Raw genomic sequence first — 20,624 nt, forward strand, 5'->3', positions numbered from 1 at the left:
TCACCTTACATATGTCACTCTCTCAAAAGTACATATTATCTGGTGAGCGCCACCTTAACCGTTAGACTAGAAAAGGGAAGGTTAACTTTGATTTTATATCGGAACTGTCAGAAGATGAGTTTTTCCAGATCTGTCGTTTGGAAATCTAGAAGTCAGGCTGACTGCAATTTTGGCACCTATTTATAAAAGGCGTTAAATATATTTAATCCTGATTGGTTACACTAAACAATGAGCATGATTCCCACACAAAATTTCTTGGGGTTAAATTGCCTTCATCGAAATAATCTAGTCAGTCTGCATTTTTCCATTAAAGAGTGAAAATATATTAGACTCTGAGATTGAATTTGGAAGAAATTCTCTCATAAAACATTGGTCAAAGCGACCGGATGTCTGGAAAGTCAACGGACACAGTTCTGGTGGTAGAAGCAAACAAAGCTTGAAAACAAAAGGTATCTGCATCAATTTCAAGTTGTTCGTTGTTACCAATATAATGATTTGCTTGAATTTATTTGTTTATATTTGCATGAATTTATTTGTTTAAATCCGTAGATCAATTCTCTTGACATGAGTGTAACTGTATTTGAGTTCATCTATCTGAATTCGTACAATGATCTTCTTTATATAAGTTTGACGAATTTTTTGAATTTGTCATCTTGATTGTTATAGGAATCTAAGAATTTCATGCATTACTTTAGTTGATATGAGTTACGAGAATCCGTTTGAATTCACCGATCTTAGATGATTTCATGTATGATAAAGACCTGAATGTGTGTATTCACTGAAAATAATGTAGTTAAGCCATGTAATGAATTTCATTCATTTGTGTAACTGAGACAAGAACGAACTGTTATGTCTCATGTAATGTTAATGGGAATCAGTGATGAAATAGCCATTAATCTTATGAAACTAAGGTTCTTTATGGTCTGCCACGTTTAGCTTGACCAGAAAGTCTTTGCAATCTTTTTGAATTCCAATGGAACGATATCTGACATAATGCGAGGAGAGTAATGATCTATTCCCAGTAGGACAACTGGCAGAAGATTTAAGTTGCTTCTCTGTTTATTTTGAATGGGGAAGTGTGTGCGTGTGTGTGTGTGATTTGGATTTTTAACGTAGCTTTAAAAAAAATTCAGTCATATTGCTACGATGTCTGCAGTGTGACAGTTTATAGTGATGTCTAGCACTGAGGCATCATGCTGCAGACATGTAGCATGATGTCCCACCCAGTCACATTATCCTGACACCAGGCCGACCAGTCCTAACACTAATCTCTTAATGCTGAGCGCCAAGTGAGGCAATTGTTAGTACCATTTTTGTAAGTCTTTGGTATGACTCGGCCGGGGATCGAACCCATGACCTTCCGCTTCCGAGGCAGACGCTCTAACCACTAGGCCACCGGAACGGTCTGAATGGGGAAGTAGCTCCACGGTCATATCTACTGAAGTATCCACTGAGGTATCCACATACCTACGGATCCAAGTATCTACGTACTTACGTATCCACATACCCACATAAAGTTAGGAGGGCTGAAAGAAGCGACACAGTAGCGAGGTTGGAAAAGGGAAAAAAGCGAAAGGACCCAGAGGAACCACCACAGCGAAGTTGGAGTGGATTGGAATAAGCAGGTTATGAAGTTGTACAAGGCAATGACTTCAATCGTTCACTCGATTATATGATGAACCAATTCTATCATTTAAACAGATCGGCTATTTAGATAAATATATTTGTGTTTGAAATTCGGTGAACGATTTATTCCAAAAAGAAGTGTATCTTCCTAATGTAATGTATTATCCCAGTTGTTTATGTTACTGATTAAATTTTTGTTTTTCCATGTACGGGGGCTCATGTCATTCTGTTCTATATATCTGCTCTATTTATTCCATCTATAATTTCACACTTTATTTTAATATTTACTCGATCTGGGCAACAATACCAAGGGCAATCACCCAATAGATAATGATAACCAAATAAAGTGGACACCTTGTAAGAAGGTACAACCTCACAACACCACCATCAGTGGCACCACTACAACCAGCTTTCCAAAACTAACACTGGAATGAAAAGTGTCTTTAAATTACAGTTTGTGTCAAGCCAAAACCCCAAACCAAAATGAATCGAAATGAACTAATGTTATCTTTATTCCACATTTTAGCTTGTATTAATTCCTCAATGAATATATGACAGTTGTGTGATGAATGTTTTATACAGATTATGTCAGCAAAAATTAAAATAACAGGCATCTCTTGACATGAGACAATCCTTGTTAATAAAGTAGCAATGGACATGTGGCTTAAATGCTATCTGGAAGACTGAGCTGAGGTAAAAAAATACTGGTAAGTTAAAATCTGCTCATAATAGTTTTAAGGACTTAAGTAATGCCAAGGATTATATGTATGCCTTAAGTACATTAAATTTATTTGAAGTCACATGTTGCCATGCAGCCAATGGACTCACAATGGACTTGATAGTTTTAAATTAACGTTTTGTAAATTTTCATAATGGTAAAACCATAATGTATACTTTAAAAAGACATAAAAGCATTCATTGTTGTGTATAATGATTTACTAACTTGATAATGGAACAAGAGCTGGTCAGTGCTGGTGTGACATGTGACAATATTGCTATTTATGTCACTAAATTTGTATGTCTGCAGGTGTTGGTAGACCAAAGAATGGATTTCATCTTTGATATGCATAAAAATCTTTCAACACAAAACAGATTTATTATTTTCTGGTCCCAAAACATTTTTATTATGGTATATATTGCAGTTTCCTAGTCAGAATGTAAGGGCAAGTCCCCTACCCTTAAGGCATGACCCAGATGTACATTAGATACATGTCTGATTTTGTTTCCTTGTGTCCTTCAAACCTATTTATATAGGGTAGGGATCTCAACAGTTTAAAAGTTAATACCAATGATCAACATTCGAATTCCACAGGGCAAGACCTGATAATCCAAAAACTTGTTTATGTTATCGCCCTGATCAGCTTTAAGATCACATCAGCTTGATAGTACCAACATGTCATCATTATGATCTACATGCACAATATCTAAATCTTCTTTTGATATTTCAAATAAAAAAGAACTCTTCCTTCACCCTAGTCAACATCACCAGGAGCAATATTAAGACACCATTGTAAACACTGACAGACCACCCTGTTCATATCTCAAAGTTTCCAGAATGCATCTCCAAAAGTATAGGAGAATATATACATTACTAACAAATGGTTTGTTTTAGTATTTTTGGCACACCAAGACACAAGTAGGTTATTAAATACAAATGGAGTAAAGCACCTTGCCCAACGATGCAGCATAGTAACTGACCAGGGTTGATCCAATGGTAGGATTTGAACCCGCAAACTGTTTGGTCACAAGTCTGGCACTCAAACCACTGAACCACTGTGGCTCTTTCTTTAGCTAATTGCATTCTGTCATACTATTGGTCTTGTTACAGGTTTTTGGTCAGCCATACTGGTTACAGTCTGTAGCATAACAATGACTCAGATAACACCAGACATATGCTAATACAACTGCAACACAAAATACTGACCTTAGATCTAAAATATGGTAAACTGGAAAACCCATATTTATAAAATAAAGAAATATCAACACTGCCTTGTACCTCTGGTCGAAGAGCAGGGAGAATGACAATTTCCTGAAGAGCTTGTTTGGCAGCATCCTGTCCAGCTGAAAAAATACAAGCCCACTGAAACGTTAACATGCTAAACATTTGCAGTGATGACAACACTGAGAAGTTGTAATGGTGATGGGGGTACAAAACAATGTTCCTTGATCGTCTTATGTTATATACTGTCAAACTACCAACTGGCTAGAAATGAAGATGGATCAGATCTAAATTTATGCAACTTTATTAAGGTCTGGCAAAAGAAAAAGCATTAAAAATGTAACTAGAAAGCAAATTTTCAGTAACTTGTGTTTCTCCAAGAATACTTACCCAATCACATTATGTTAGGAATATTAGCCTGATACCTCACAAATCCAGCCCGACTAAAAGACGAAAATTGTCTTTTCCTGTCTATCTCATATAGATAAAGGACAGTAACTCTAACCCTTTACCTTTCCTTGCCACCTCCAGGTGTAGCTAGTTTTTAACTTGGCAATATACTAACAAGGATGTTCACATTGCAGGGTGGTTTGGAGGGTTTTCAAGTACAATGTGACCCTGTTATAAGCAACCAGGTCAGTTAGCTGAAGAAAATGATGCATGTAACCCTCTCCAAAAAAATGCAGCAGGGTCAGTAATAAATGTGGGCAGTAAAATACGTGCTTCATCAGCACAGTTACCATCTTAAATCAATGCATATTAAATTAGAATTACACCTGTAGTGAACACAGAGAAGGCATATATGATAGTTTACTTTATTTAGAGAACCACAAATTGGTACATATATGTGAATACTGTTTATATATACATGTCTAATGTATAGAGTATCAACACCATGTACTCACCCACAAATCTCATCATAGACATTGAATCCACAATACAAGTGATTCCATCGAAAATATGCACACACAGATTTAAAATATTCAATAATTTTGTCACAGGTCATATTGTTCTGAATTCAGTGGAAAAAATAGCACAATCAAGTAACAAATGATGAAGCACATTTACTTTTCAGTTATGTCCCTAGTTGGTAAAAGTTAGTTTGTGTTTTAAGCCGCCATTGGTAGCATTTGTCAGCATAAATTTTTTCAGTGCAAAAAGGAAACTTTCAAGGCACAGTTAACGTGTTCCAGTCACATTGGAAAATGCAAAAATCCATCAGATTCCATTACTTTTAAATTTGGTACTGACTTCCTTTGAAGAAAGTTCTTTGTTTTTATTGAGGATTGTAGTCAGTTTTCTTTGATGAAGGATATATGCGTTATTGAAGTCACCGCTAGAAGACAGCTTTTGAGAACCAAACAAATGCCCATTTCTTATTGTGGCGGCCACATCAAATAATTGTACTGCATGACTGAGACTGATTTTTCTTTCCATTTGCGGAGTACATTTTCATAACAATTGGTGCTTCAAAGGCAATCTGTTTCCTTTGAAATTTCAGGAAACAATTTTATCTGGGTACATTTTTAAAAAGGAATTGACTGTCATTTGGACTATTCTAGTTACTGTTCCTCTCCTGCCTACTGAACAAACCAATAAGTAAGTGGGTTTTTTGTTTTTGTTTTTACATTTGTGGTAGCAGCATGATGCTGCCTTCCACGCATGCATCAGAAATTTAACAAAGGGTCAACAGACAACAGAGACACAGGTGTTCTGGTCTGATGATGGATTATTATAGAAAATGTGAGTGTTCTGAAGGATTTAATTCTTAGTGAAAAGAAGAGGAATTTTACTTACCATCCATATACAAATGCCAGTCTTTGTAAATATATTAATTACTAGTGAGCGGCCACAAATCGCATGAAAGATAGATTACGATATTAATGCCTCATCCGGTTGATCTCCGTTACCAGAAATATCAACAACAAAAAGCAGATGTCTCACAATATACAGTACTCATGCTAGATGTCAAGATAAGCAAATTATGATATAACAATGCGCTGTTCTGATGGCTTGTCAATATGGACAAAGAATCTGTTTATGTAACAATAGATAAATTTCAGTGCATTTTATATCCAGTTTGCAGCTTCCTTTCATGGGGCCTAAGAATTCCTCCACTCCAAACCAATGGTTGTATATACAAGTTTAAACAGCCGACAATGTCGACAATTAAGAAAAATCGCCAGATGGTATATTTTGCCACCAATAAGGAAAAAACTCCAAGTTGGTGACATTGGCAAAGCACTACGCAATCCCAGAATAAACATTTTATAAGTTATTTTTCGTTCTTTTAAGAAGAAAAAACTATATTTTTGTGTACGAGAAAAAGGAGCCATGCCATGATCATCTTGTATTATTCATACGCAATCTCTTCCCCAAAATGATAATAAACTTTTTACGTTTATTTCGTACTTTCAACAAAGATTTTTTTCATATACGAGAAAAATACAAGTATATGACATTTCGGGAGCCAGACCACGACCGTGTTATATCCGATTTTGTGCTATAATGGAGCGTGCTATAGCGGGGTCACACTGTAATATGGTTGGATAAGTATTCTCAGGGAAACATAATTTATTGAAAAATTTGCTTTCTCATTCAAATATGTTCCCCAATCATATTATGTTAGGAAAATAGGTAATAGGAGAAGCAAATACTGTGCACACAGCTTATATCATTCTAGGGAATTATGGCTGATTCCTCATGAGAATGATAACCCATCCTCCTAATTACATAAGCAACACACGTGTCTGCGGCATGATGCCCCAGTGCTAGACATCACTATAAACTGCCACACTGCAGACATCGTAGCGATATGACTGAAAAATTGTTAAAAGCTACATTAAAAATCCTAATCACACATAATCACACACACATAAGCAACACAATCTAGGGTCACTTGACATGTGACCCTTACACAGTTAGGAAGATAAATATTATAATTTTCTTCCCTACAAAATTCCACTGGCAAATCTAGCAAAGTTGATTGGCTGTGTTCATTGTTTTAATTGGGTCTGGTGGCCATTTGTGCTGCTGCCACAGAACCTACCAGATTCAAGGTTTGCCTCTGTAAAACTAAATCTCTGAGGTAAAAACGCCACAAGGTAACGTTACATTGGAACGTAAGGCTTGCAGAGATGGTTCAAATCTCATGAGCAGAAATCTTCATTTGGTGACTCTGCTCTTGTAAGACCTCAGAGTATGTTGAGCATATAATCCATTTCAACCATGAAGCAAGGGTTTGAGGGTGATATCCTGTTTCCCAGCTTTTATCAGGAGGAAGAGGCATTTGCGTGTGCCACAATTTGTCTGTGTATTTCAGGTAGTGCTTGATTGTGAGAACAGGATCTTGCATGGCAGCTGCTCTCGATCTGTCTATCAAAGAAAGTGAAGAAACAAGTCTTTGATTACTGACAGACGGTAACCTATTTTTTTGCTACAAAGCCTTTTTGCATCAAGAGAACCAATGAACCATCCAATCTGAACTGAAGATAGTTTGGGTCAACAGAAAAAGCATACAGCTCGCTTACCCTACATGCAGAAACTAAAGCTATCAGGAAACATGCCTTGTATGATAGTTCCTTTAGCGAAGTGTTGTCTAGAGACTTGAATTTATTCAAATTGAGCCATGTTAAACCCTGGACAGATTCCATTTTGGAAACAGAGTGTGGGCTTTTGGTCGAGTGGGATCAAAACTGGAGCAGTAGCCTTTGACAGCAGTTTGAGGCTCACAGTTTCTCTGTGAAAAGTCTGAGAAAAATGTCAGCCAGATGAGGGATTAAGGCACTCAGAGGGACAATGTTATTGATAGGGCACCTGTCCCTGAAAAAAAATTTGTTGGACTCATAATCCTTCAGAGTAGATGGCCTTCTTGCTCTAGATTTTCTCCACAATCAAAGGTTTAAATTATTTGTCTCACAAGGCTGCTCTGATAAGAGCCAAGCTTGTAGGAGAAGAGGGTCTGGGCTGGGTGGGAACACTCATGACTGTAACTGCTCATTAAGATTCAGGTTGGCTGGAATCCTAGGCAGATCTATCGATACATCAAGCAGATCGGTGAACCAGGACTTGTCCCATCTGAGAGGGCTTATCAGAATCATCTTGCAATTCTGACCCCATAACTTCTGTATTGTTTTTGGTATCCGGACCGTGGGAGGATAGACAAATGCCCACAACCTCTCACACCTGACTGACAGTTTATCCATGCCCCAACCTTGGACTAGCAAGACCAAATGGGTAACTTGTGATTCCACCTTGTCACAAAACTGTCAATTGTCAGATACCCCGAAAGTGTGCAGATCCAAGCAAAGACCGCATGGTGTAAAGACCATCCCACATCAAGGACTTGATCTCTCCTGGCTAAACTGTCAGCCAAGACAATGAGTCGGCCAGGAATGTGCCTGATTTGTACATTGGTATGGTGCCCTCCCCCCCCCACACACACACACACATTTGAGATGAGTCACCACCACGGAGCTATTGGACATTATGAGGTCTATTTTGCTTGAGAGTCGATCTTTCCAGAAGTGAATGAAAACCTTCATTTCTAGAAGACTGATGTGTAGAGGCCATTCCCTGGCTTCCTTACTGCCACTGATGGTAGTTAAGTCCAGCAACAGGTAGGCACCCCAATGATATGTACTTCATTGGTACATAACGTTATTTCCACTGGGTGCTTCTCCAGCAGGATCCACCCTGTCAAGCAAGCTGGGTTGCACCACTGGTGCAGAAATGATCATATCTCAGGCATAAATATGACTGTTGGTTGAGGGGATTTGAAAATGGGCATCATTGTGCTAACAACAGTTGTATGGGACACTTAAAAAGATGGTTGAGCAGGATCAAGTTGATTGCCACATTGAATAGTCCAAGGAGTTACAAGAAGAGTTCTTGCTGTAATCTATGTCCTGTTGGAAACTGGATGAGTTTGATGATCCTGATTATGTGAGGAATTCATACCAGATTCAGGTTAGTGATAAACTCATACCCAGATGGAAAATAAGATGGGATGGATAGAGGTCAGATTTTTCACAGCTCACTAGAAAACCTTGATGATTAAAAAGTGCAAGAAGATCATTTCTGCCTTGGTGGAGAATGGAACCTACCATATGTTTCTGGAGGCTGTCGCCAAGGTATGCTGCTGTTGTTGTGGATGAAGTTGACCAGAACTGGCTGACATTGCAATCCATAACCTTAGTAAACATCCAAGGGTTGATGTTGAGATCAGACGGTAGTTGATAAAATATGTCGCAGTAAGCAAAACAAAGAAATTAACATGATGCAGGATGGACAGGGACATGATAATGTGTCAGTCAGATTAAGACTGACAGCAGACATCCTTCTGGATGGAGAGGCAGATTGATCTTGAATTACGGTGGTGCAATGAATTGGTTGAGGCAAGTCAAGATGATATTCAGTCTCAACTTACTGTTTGCAGTCTGAAAAAGAAACAGCTAAAATCCTGCTGATTGTGGCCTTTGCATAATTTCCACTACCTGCTTTTCGATGACTGACTGACTCTCTCATTGTGGACAGGCTTGCTTTTCCTGATCTGATGATGCACAGGAGAAAAAGGGAGGGGGCTGGGTAAATGAGACTCAAAGCCCATACGAAATTACTTCAATCATCCAATCGTTTTCTGAGGGAATAGGGAGATCCAGTGAGTCCAAAATTGCAAGAGTTGGCCACCCATAGATAATCTGTCTGCTGGCGGTGGGATGGAACAGATCAATGTTTATGGTTAGGAGGCTTGAAGGTGAAGAAATCTGGTATATTATTTAGACTGTTGTCTCTTGGCATTGGGTTGGGATCGATATTGGTGAACATCTGGCTGAAAAGATCCCTTGTCCTGTGGCCCCTTAACGTCCACTCAAACCGGTGGGAGCTGAGCGTTTCCAAATGTCAATGTGGGTTGATTGGTGAGTTGGAGGGGCAGTTTCTAAGCTGCCTGCCTCCAAACTTCTTCAATTCTTCCTCCAAAAGGCAATGGTGACCAAATGGTGTCATCCATAAAGCAAGGGTATGATGAGAGCTGAGCAATGTGGACCAAACATGTGTCATATTGTAACTAGTCTGTGCAGTTAATGACCCTAGAAATCCTGACCATCACCTCCCAAACATGGCTATTGTCAGATTTTTCCATATTTTGGAAGATTGCTAACAAGGCCAAATCTATCATATTTTGCGGATGTTGAGCTTTAGACCATAGAGATGAGAATGTCGCTGAGACTTGGCTTTCTGAGAAAAAAGCCCTGGAATTTCCTGGGTCACCAATTCTACATCAAAGTCAGCCACGAATCTCCTTAATTACAGCCGAATGGGGAAGGAGTTGAAAGGATGGTGTCTCTTCCTCCTCCTCAAAATCTACTAATGTTTTAATTTTTAGTCTTAAGCAGAGGTGGGGGGGGGAGTGCATTCTGAAGCTACCAACACCCTATAAATTTCCTTGACTGCATTCTTAAAACTAAATCAGTCTGTTCCATAGTCGGACCTGAATATGAATGATTTGAAGAAGCTTCATCACACTGAGTCGAGTCCCAATCTGGGTCCACTTGCAGCCCTGGATGAGTCATACCAGGTGGCATCAATGACTCAAGTCCAGCCTCTTTGAAACTGTTAAAGCCCTACCTCATGGATAAGCAGTGAACATTCAGAAGTCTGGCAATGCTGGAACTGACAACTGGTTTTCCTGGTGTATGGTCGGCCTGGATGCTGGCAGTAGAGAAGATGGTCTGGCTATCACCAGCCTGACTGGAAAGACAGATTTCTCACTGAAACCTCCAGTATAGTAAAGAGTTCTCACAGACAGTGTAGCTGGACAGATGGATCTGTCACCAACATCCCTGGCTGGACCGTTTCATTGAAAAGGTCCTCATGCTGGGATGGCTGAATGGCCGGTGACAGCTGGAAAAACAGTAATGGTGCATTACCCCCTTATATCCTGACTTACAGGCCAGAACATGTGTGGGGGTACTTATGCAAATGGGTTGCCTAAAATGGTGGTGGTGGTGGTGGGGGGCACTCCCCCAATGAGTCTGAATTGCAAGCCATAAACAAATGGCATGCTCGGACATGCGTAGTGTGGTCTTAAATAGAGGATGTCCATAAAGGTGACAAAGTCTCTCAAATTTAGCAGAAATTGTAAAAATAATGTATATAAACTGCTGGAGAATGATTGCCCCACACAATAAATCCAAAAAGAAAGTTAGACAATCCAATTTCAACACTTAAATGGCTTGAATTGTTGGAGGTTACATGTTAAATAATAGCAGTACAACTTTGCTAAAAACTAGTGACACCTGGTGGTGGCATGGGGAGGAAATGGGCAAGAGTAATTGCCCTTTGTCTATGAGATAGGAAAAGATGATTTTTGTCTTTTATTAGGAATGGATTCACGAGGCAGCAGGCTAATGTTCCTAATGTAATGAGATTGGGAATGTATTTGAAAGAGAAACGTGTTCACTGAATAAAAGTGTACAGACACCCATCTTTTGCAATAGAAGTCTGTTGTATCAAGAAAGATGCATGGATTTAGGTGCATGACCCTGCATCCAACAGTACTGAGGAAACTAATTTAAGCAAAGAATTTTAAAAAACAGTCACCAAAGTGTGAAATAAAGATGAAATGGAGTACTTCTGTTTAACTTGTCAAGAGCTTCCCTGCAGAGTTGTACAAGTTGGAAGCTAGATGTGCATGAGATTATGACCTAATAGCAAATCTTAACTGATTTTTTGTTGTTGTAGGGTTTAACACCATTTTTCAGCACATGATAGGCTATACATGGCGACCAGTATTAATGGTGGAGGAAGAACCCAGGAAAACCCCAGAAAGAATCACCGACCCACGAAAAACTACTGGCAAGCTTTCTCACATACCCACATTGGCTGAATCTGAGATTCGAAACCACAAACTTAACTGATGTATCATTGATAGACAGAAGGATGGATGAACATACGGGGAATATATGCCCCTTTCACACATGCTGCATGGCTTATAATGTTTGTATTTGTAGAAAGATCATAAGAGATTCCACTGTTTCTATGTGAGATAATTACCACAACAAGTTAATCATCACCAGAAACTTTCTGAAAAAAAATCTTTATGAAAATGGATTCCATTCCTTTATTTGATTTCAAATATGACACTTTCATACTGGTCTGATTCATCCATATGTAGAAATGATGATGCATAAATTTCATTATGATATAAAAAAGCAATCCGATAGTAATGATTTTATATCCATACTGATTCCTTTGAAGGAATACATAATTTAATTTACTTTGAAATCTTTTTTGATTTAAAAAGACAGCAAATCATGTTTAAAATTCAACCAAAAATAGTGAAAATATGCCAGAGGCAACAAAGTACACATTTATGTCAAAATACACATAGTTACACATTCTAAGTACGATGAAGTTTTGATATAATGCACTACCATTTAAAGCAGCTTATTGATTTCTCATTTCAAATTTTAATGCAAACAATTCCATGTTTAGTTCATAACTGTCACAAACAAGATGACTTTATAAATACCTATGTCCTTAAAAGTGACCGGTGCACTTGCATCCACAATTTCATTTAATATTGTCTCTGCTAACTTTTTGTCCACTCCTTTTAGCTTTAGACTGGTCAGATCTCGCATTTTTCTCCTGGTAGGAGAATTCCTACCCTGTGTATAGAGCAAAGAAGTCATTTTCTTATGTCCTCCATTAAACGGAATCCCTTAAAATTAATGGGGATTGTGTAAAAATAATTTAACTATGTTATACTCAGCTAATGTTATTATATTGCTATACCATTTACTGGTGCTAACCCCTAGCCCAAGGAGATTATTTCCTCTCAAATTAGTAATTAGTAAATGGAGGTTTAAAATATAAAACATGATACCAGTCTGTTACCTTATTCAACTTCAAACAAGACTGAAGGACATTAGAGCTGGGAGGGAGGTGAGAAATGGGCAATATTAAAATTAGTTTTAATGCCCCCCCCCCCCCAACTTCAATTTAATGGCAGTAATAAATTGCCTGTTTTTACTGCATTGCTAATTTAGCAAGCCTGCTGGGAGACTGATGGCTTAAGCAAAGCTGTCTCAATGAACATACCACTCCCATAAGAAGGTTCATCTAGTGCAGACTGGTGGATGGCTTGACAACTTGTTGGGCTGATACCCAGGGCCCTAAGCATCAATGCCCTCACTCTGGTGCAACATTGATGGAAGATAAAACAATGAAAAATTGGAGTGAGATATAGAAGGCAACTTTTATGACATCATCCAAGGAATGATTCAAAAAGAAACCAAGAAGCAGCAATAGCTATGACCTGATGGGCTGTCATTTTCATGAAACACAGATCTCTCAAACACTGATATGCTTTTTAATAGTCCAACAATCCACCAGAGATGGTGGCTGCCAAAACATCAGAGGTACTCTTTCTTTTCTCTTTGGTTTCGACACAGTACACAGCTTAATACAAGAAAATACAACTACATCTGGAACAGTAAAAGATTCTGATTTTAGAGAACAAAAAGAAAAGAAAAAATCAAATGTATTAGTGGGTTCATACAAGAAGAAAGAAGATGCTCAAGTGATAAGTATCGTGACTGCATTGAATATTTATTTAATTAAAATGAATATGTACAAAAAATGTTGTGATTTTCTGGAGCATTAACCAAATCAATTTTAAACTGCTTGCTTAATATTTTTCAGCACAATAAAATATACATCATGCTATCCTAGAAAACAAACTGTAGCTTAGTCTCAATGTAGTATTTTCACAGCAAATATACATGTACATGCCCCATATTTTCCTAATAACTGTGGAGCAAGCCATGTACATGTTTACCTTGACAATAAGAAAGGTAAACACATCTATTAATATTTTTGGCTATATGCTTTTAATGGTTTTAAAGAGGTATCTCCAGTAGAAATGCTTTATCTATTCCAAACTGGAAGTGAAAGGGGTTGTGCTTTGAGAGGTTGTAAATCCCAATTATTTTACTATTTATTGTGAACCTTTGGTAATAAATCTGGAGTTGTCACAAATATTGTAAGTGTGTTCATTTTGATTACTGCAGCAAAGCTGGCTCATTTGACTTTTAATCTATTAAATTTCTGAAGATTTTAGTTCGTTTATGATAATTATGACAAAGCTGGATTATGGAACCAAACCAAAACTAATAAGAAATAAGAAAAGTATAATAATAGAAGATTGACAACCCAATTACCTGCATAAATTTATTTGCAAATAAGAATGGATTGCTAAGCAGCAATTTACTTATTTTTTTGAATGGAAAGCGGTATCAACATTTTATTTCTAAATGTTGTCAGCAGACAAATTCCAAAATGATAATAATTTCAACACATTTATAAAATGTATCTCTCCAGTGATCAAAATCATTTTCTGAGTTAACAAAAAAAGATATGGGTTACATGTACAGAAAATTATGATGCATAGTTTTTGCCTCTCATTTTTCAGACCTGCCAAACCCAACAAGACCTTCTCAGTAAGGCAGTTGATTTTTTTCCATAGGGCCAGTTTTCAGTAAGGTGTAACAAAATAACATGTAACACTTGAAGACTGATGCAGCAATGGTAAAAACTGCGTTCAACTCAAAGTTTGTCAAGTCAACTTGAACCTTAATTACTTCCAGAAGAGTTTCACAAACTGCAGTTCCAAACCCTATAAAGCTCAACAGCTTCATGATATCTCTCAACCTGACATCAACGCATCAAATCATCGCATGATGTCCATTAAACGTAATTGTTGTCCTTCCTGCTTTACCCTAGTAATCTGAATATTCCATTTTTATTTATCTGTAGTATTGTTATTGTTGTTGTAGGGTTTAACGCCATTTTTCAGCACACGATAGTCTATACATGGCAGCTAGTATTAATGGTGGAGGAAGAACTTGGGAATTCCCCAGAAAGAACAACCGACCCTCGAGAAGCTACTGGCAAGCTTTCTCACGTACCCACATTGGCCAAATCCGAGACTCGAACCCAAGTAGACAGGTGAGATGGCAGTGATCCGTAACGGAGAGCGCTTTAGACCACTCTGCCACTCGGGGCCCCTTATCTGTAGTATTAAAACCTTTTAAGAGATTTACTGTCCGTCTCATCCTGACCTGTTGCTTACTGGATGCCATTTGTAAAATATGAAACAAATGATTGATTATTCAGAAGTTTTACATTAGAAAATATGTGCAGTTTAAAGTGTCTGAGGTACTCTAGTAAACTTAGGTTCATTTATTAATTCCATTGAACTTAATATGAAACCCATGTCCAAATCAAACAAGGACAAGCCAGTACCTTTACTTTACAGCAAACAATCCTCTTTCCATTATTTGTGCATTTATTCCTTATGTCCATATTTTAAGCGTCATTTCCTGAAGACTTACGACAAAATCATAAGGGTTGGCAGGTCTTATTTTTGCATATAATAAAAGTCATTTTATTACAAAGAAATGGAAGATGCATTGTTTAGTGTAGAAGAAATTTCGTTAAACATGTCATAGGTATGTGTTTATGCAAGTGATAGTTTTCTATTCCATGCAATGCATTAAAAGATTAATGGGGAATAACATTTTTAGATCATTTGTTTCATATCCATTATAAACCAATTTTCCATGAAAAAATCACAAATCAAACTCATCACGTTTCTCAGTTTATATTACAAGTCCAAATTCAGATCATAATGTTTCTTCAGAGACATCTGTGCTAAAGCTAAAATTACATTGAAACTTGAGAGCTTTTGAACTGTAAGCATATGTACCACCTGACTACTGTTAACCTCTATAGCGGATGACTTCAAAAGAAGAATCTCATTCCTTGGTATGTGCTTGATGATAGATTCACACAAAAAGTGAGGAAGAAAACCTTTTCAAGAAAATCATTTCAATGATGACATGAATGATACTGATAGAGCGCATTTAAAAAACTCATGCTCTCAAATATTCTGTGTCATTTTCAACATCAACAGATAAAGGTATAGAAAATGTTTATTAGCATATCTCAAATACCTTTTTGTATTTACTATTGTCAATATACTATGCCATTCACACTCAATAAACATGAAAAATAATTATGACATGCATGTCATTATAATATACCTTGTACTTCATTGTGCATGTACACTATAAACAGTACGGCATTCTTAAAATTTCTTTTATTTTCAAAAAATTATTATTGTGATGTCATTTATTCATTTTGATAATTTAATGAAGCAGTTTACTTGAGGCAAACCTGTTTCAATATGCAAAGGACAAATGCAATAAATGATAACTATCTCACATGATTGTTATATGCATTTGTAATAAGATATGGCTTTTGGGTTTTTTATCTGTAAACTGCTTTCAACATGTTTAATGGAGGCCTTGGAAATAGTATGGAAAATAAAAGAAACTATGAGACATTAATAACCAGTACAACATTTTTATGAAATATCATTTATTGAGAAAGATCACTGAAGTCTGCTGCTTGAAGCAGCACAGTTGATAAATTTCCACATGTTTATAGGCTAATAAGCACATTTACATGTAGATGATAAACAGATCTTAACATTGTTGTTAGGCAATTTTTCTGATGCAGTTTTTCTATCATGTGTAGGGGTGGAAGGATATCCAACAAAATTAAAACCTGATATTTGTTCTACATTATGTACCTTTTGTCTGAATATATTCTAAGACAGACCAGTGATAAATAACAGGAAATGTTACTACTGTACAGTTTGTTTAGGTAAAGGTTTGAAACTGACACCTGACATGGCTGGGTTTCAGGCATCTGAGTTTCCCATCTGTTTTAGTGTGATGATTTGTGGGGTGTTAACTAGTGGAGCAAATGCCAAAAAAAATAGCATGAAGGGCCATAAAACCCAATATGGCTGCAATAAAATTGAAGATGGAGTTCCATTAGATGAAGTAGATATCCACATAGGCTTGGTGCATATCCACTAGAGGAAATGGACATCAACCAGACATAGTGGACACCTTAATCACTTAACCCATGTCCACCTCCATATCAAGTGGGCAATCAGAAATATAGAAATGTAAAGCCCTAACTGGCAAAAGAGTCTCTTCTGATCATCCCCAGTGCAGATACAACTGGAAACAGGAGCTACAAAAGGTAGCTTGTTCTTGGCCAGAAAACCAAGCTGGCAGTGGGAAACAAATTACTGTTACCCATGAAGAGTAAACAACCCTTTTCCACTGACAAAGGAAGAATTACACTCCTTTTCCTCACTGATGCTAAAAAGCAAAGGAAAACTGTGGTAAGAGTAAAGTTCTCAAAGGAAGTTTCACTCAGAGGTTCATAAGAAAGTTTAGATAATGACCAAAAACCACAAAAAATCCACCTTGGCATTCAAGATTGACAGACTGAATTTAGAATTTAAAAAGTACCTGATCAGTACTTATTGATTTAGGTATAACCCAATAGTGGAGCTCAGAAAGAACTTACCGAAAATTGGAGAGGTCTGCTCTATAGCCCCTAATGGTGAATAATGAACAATGAGCAAGTTTTTTTCCTGCAGTTATAGGTGGGGGTGGGACAGACAGTTCAATGCATTCCTACTGCTCCAATTAAAGACAATTCTCCACTTGGCTTCATAAACCTTTTAAGTCAATTGCCTTCTAGCCTGAGTGATGCATTTGGCAACCTTACCCAAAAACTGATCATGGCTGACTGATAATTTTATAAAAGTCAGCCATGCAGAGGACCCGCTGTGCTACAATGGAAGATACTGCCTTAGCAGTAATTCCCTGCGATCATCAACTAAAAGATCAAGGAGATCGCTGATTGCTGGGGCCATATGGAAGATATCAAGATGAGCCATGAGTTGGAAGTCCTGACTCTATGAAGAACCCAAGGGATTATTTTGAAAGGTGGGACGTTGTAGCAAATAGTTGATTCCACCTGACTTAAGCCATTCACCACCCATACCTTATGGTCTGGTACTGAAGAGACAAAAAGGGAGCTTGTTGTTCAGTCTCTTTCTGAAAATGCCCACCATTAGCCTTCCCCAAACATGAGAAAGAGTATGTTTCAATGGTTGGTATAAAGACCATTCTGCGATGACTACTCACCCATCTAAAATATTTTGCTTGCCTCAAATGTGGTAGGCACTAGGGGTGATCTCCAAAGAAGTTGTGTAATGCAGGAGGTTACAGACTTCCAAGCAGAGAGAATGGGCATGAGTATCTTTCCTGATGTCTGTGGTAAGCTATGAATGATATGTTGTTTACAGCAACCATGATGATGCAATATCTTATGCAGTTGACACTCCCTTTAAATGCACACAAAAACAGCACATATTTTTTTATTATTTATGTGGAGGGACGAAGTAGGTCTACTCCTTCAGACACTTGGTGACTCTCCAGCCTAAATCTGAGGCATCAGTGTGAAAAAGGAATGAGGTTATCATGTATGAAATGGAACTCCAGTGAGACACCGGTCTTAATTAATCCACCAAGTCATATGGTGATGAAATCTGGATCCTGACGAGTTCACAACAGACAAGATATCCCATTGAGGTCTCTGGTTTGCTAAAAGCAAGGACTAGAGAGGTCAGATATGAAGCCTCTAATGGGTAATTAAGACTGCTGCCATGTTCAGAGCCTGCAGAAAACTGAGGCTGAGGCAAGATAATGAAGTCCTTTTTCAGTCTTGTTATGAGAACTAGTAACTGTTTGATTGTCTGGAGAAACAAGGATTGCTCCTTGACTTGTGTGAAAATTTCATCCCTACATACACAGAATTTTGAGAACTGATCAGTTCTGACTTCTTCTTGATTGGAGATTACACCTAGGAGTTATTGTCTCTCAAATGAACTAGAGATCCTTCTGAAGGGCACATCTCAGAAAGCTGTGTATCAACAAGCCACTTAAGTACTGAAAAACTGGAACCCCTGATGATGTTATTATACACATCACCACAAAGAATGCTCTAGGAGCAGAAACTAGGCCTAAAGGAAGAACCTGAAATTGGTAGATCTCTGTGTCCCAGACAAACTGAAGGAATTTCCTGTGGGCTGGGTAGATAAAGAAGTGAAGAAAGTCATGCTGGACATCAAGACTCCCCAGCTGTTTGACCTGAAGGCTTGTTGTTGTTGTTGTTGTTGTAGGGTTTAACGCCATTTTTCAGCACATGATAGGCTATACATGGTGGCCAGTATTATTGGTGGAGGAAGAACCCGGGAAATCCCTGGAAAGAACCACCGACCCTCAAGAAGCTACTGGCAAGCTTTCTCACATACCCACATTGGCCGAATCCGAGACTCGAACCCACATAGACAGAGGTGAGATGGCAGTGATCCGTAACGGAGAGCGCTTTAGACCACTTGGCCACACGGGGCCCCTGACCTGAAGGCATTCCAGACTGAAGTGGCTGCCTATATCATTAAAGACATGCAGAAAAAGAACTTATTCAATGGAAAAAGATAGATGACAAGCCAAGACAAGCCAAAACTTTACTTCCTTTTTAGGAAACTAAGAAGATCTGGGAAGAAAATCCCAGACTTTGCATGTTTATTGCAGTTTTCTACAGCAATCTTCCTTGGAAAGATTTGCAACCTTTCTTGGAAAGATGTATATCTCTTCTTATAGAAATACCAGTAGAGATTCATAAAACCAAATCTGGGTCCTTAAAAGAGGTGAAGGATACCTGAAGCAAAACCAGTTATACTCCCTTATTGTGGATAGGACCCATGTGTTATCTGTGTGGTCCAACCAGTCTGAAAAAAAGGTTCAAGCTGGTGACTACTATAATATTGTGAAGAGGGCTTGACCATTCCTTCCCTTGTTAACTCATTCAGCCCCATCACTGTTATCAGTATCTCTACTGCTATGTGCCAGAGGCACTAAGCTGTGTCTAGCTGCTTGTGCCCCATTGTTTTTACCTGTTTGTAAAATTTTGAAAACATCATGTACATGCATTCACTCTTACCTTAATTTCTCTTCTTATATCCAATTAAAATCCACGAAATTTTCACCAATTATTCCAAATGAATTTGTCTACAATGATGTACTTTTTCTTCTTCCTATTTGTCCAAGTCTTTCACAACTTATTTATACACTATTTACAAAAGTATGGGGGGGGGGACCGAGTGGCCGAGTGATCTAAAGCACTCACCATTATGGCTCACTGCCATCTCACCTCTGTCTGCATGGGTTCAAGTTTTGGGTTTGGCCAATGTGGATATGTGAGAAAGCTTGCCAGTAGCTTCTCGTGGGTCGGTGGTTCTTTCTAGGGTTTTCCCGGTTTCTTCCTCCACCATTAATACTGGCTGCCATTATGGCCTATCTTGTGCTGAAATTGGCGTTAAACCCTACAACAACAAAACTATCTGCAATGTTTATCCTCAAGAACTCTATCATCGCTGTCAGCATCCTCATCTTCAGACGATTCAATCTCAGAAACTTCTATGTCCAAATCTAAATCTTGCAAAATATCCAACTGCCGAACAAATCTTTCCTCAGCTTGCTCAATATTTTTTAGATCAAACCTGAGAAACTCCTCATTTTGCTCTCATAAAAAATCACCCTTACATCGACCATCATTTACGATTTTTCATGAAAAAAACGTGTAGTGAAACTGCTCTCAAACAGTAAACCATGGCTTCTGAACAATTCAAATTTCCACAAATGAAAGTAAAATCATTTCTGATTGGTTTAATAGTTTAGTTCTTGGGGGGGGGGAGGGAAACACATTTGTAACCAATCAGAGATGTTGTATCTAACACACATTCATCCTGACTACAGGTGGGATCGACCACTCAGGCGGGATCGGCCACTGAATGCAGAAACCGGATCACGCCTACAGATGGGATTGGGGCTGAATGAGTTAAGGAAGGGGAAGGGGTTCGTAGACTTCACTCTGACACTCTGGCCAACTCATCTTGAGAAAAATGGGTGGAAAGGAGTTTTAAGCTATAATCTGAAGGTGATGTTGCTTATCCTGTTTAAAATGCTTAGTGAGGGGAGTCATGAACAATCAAGAATGGAATTTTTTCTTTGCTGGTTAAGCTGGGCTTGGTACTGTGGCCAGGTTTTGCTGATCTTTTAACTCT

The 20,624-nt window shown here is 38.1% G+C and overlaps 1 protein-coding gene across 2 annotated transcripts in view; it reads right to left on the reverse strand.

The window, feature by feature from the left end:
- Positions 1-20,624, reverse strand: part of LOC149804607 (spastin-like) — a 106,349-nt gene that overhangs the window by 34,908 nt on the left and 50,817 nt on the right. For both annotated transcript variants that reach the window (XM_089942375.1, XM_089942368.1), the window contains 2 exons: positions 12,099-12,234; positions 3,623-3,687 (listed from right to left, as the gene is read on the reverse strand). In XM_089942375.1, the coding sequence (XP_089798501.1) occupies positions 3,623-3,687; positions 12,099-12,234 (201 nt within the window). The remainder of the gene's footprint in view (positions 1-3,622; positions 3,688-12,098; positions 12,235-20,624) is intronic.

The sequence above is a fragment of the Sinohyriopsis cumingii genome, chromosome 2 (assembly GCF_028554795.1).
Source record: "Sinohyriopsis cumingii isolate HCF-2022 chromosome 2, ASM2855479v2, whole genome shotgun sequence".
NCBI lineage: Eukaryota > Metazoa > Mollusca > Bivalvia > Unionida > Unionidae > Sinohyriopsis > Sinohyriopsis cumingii.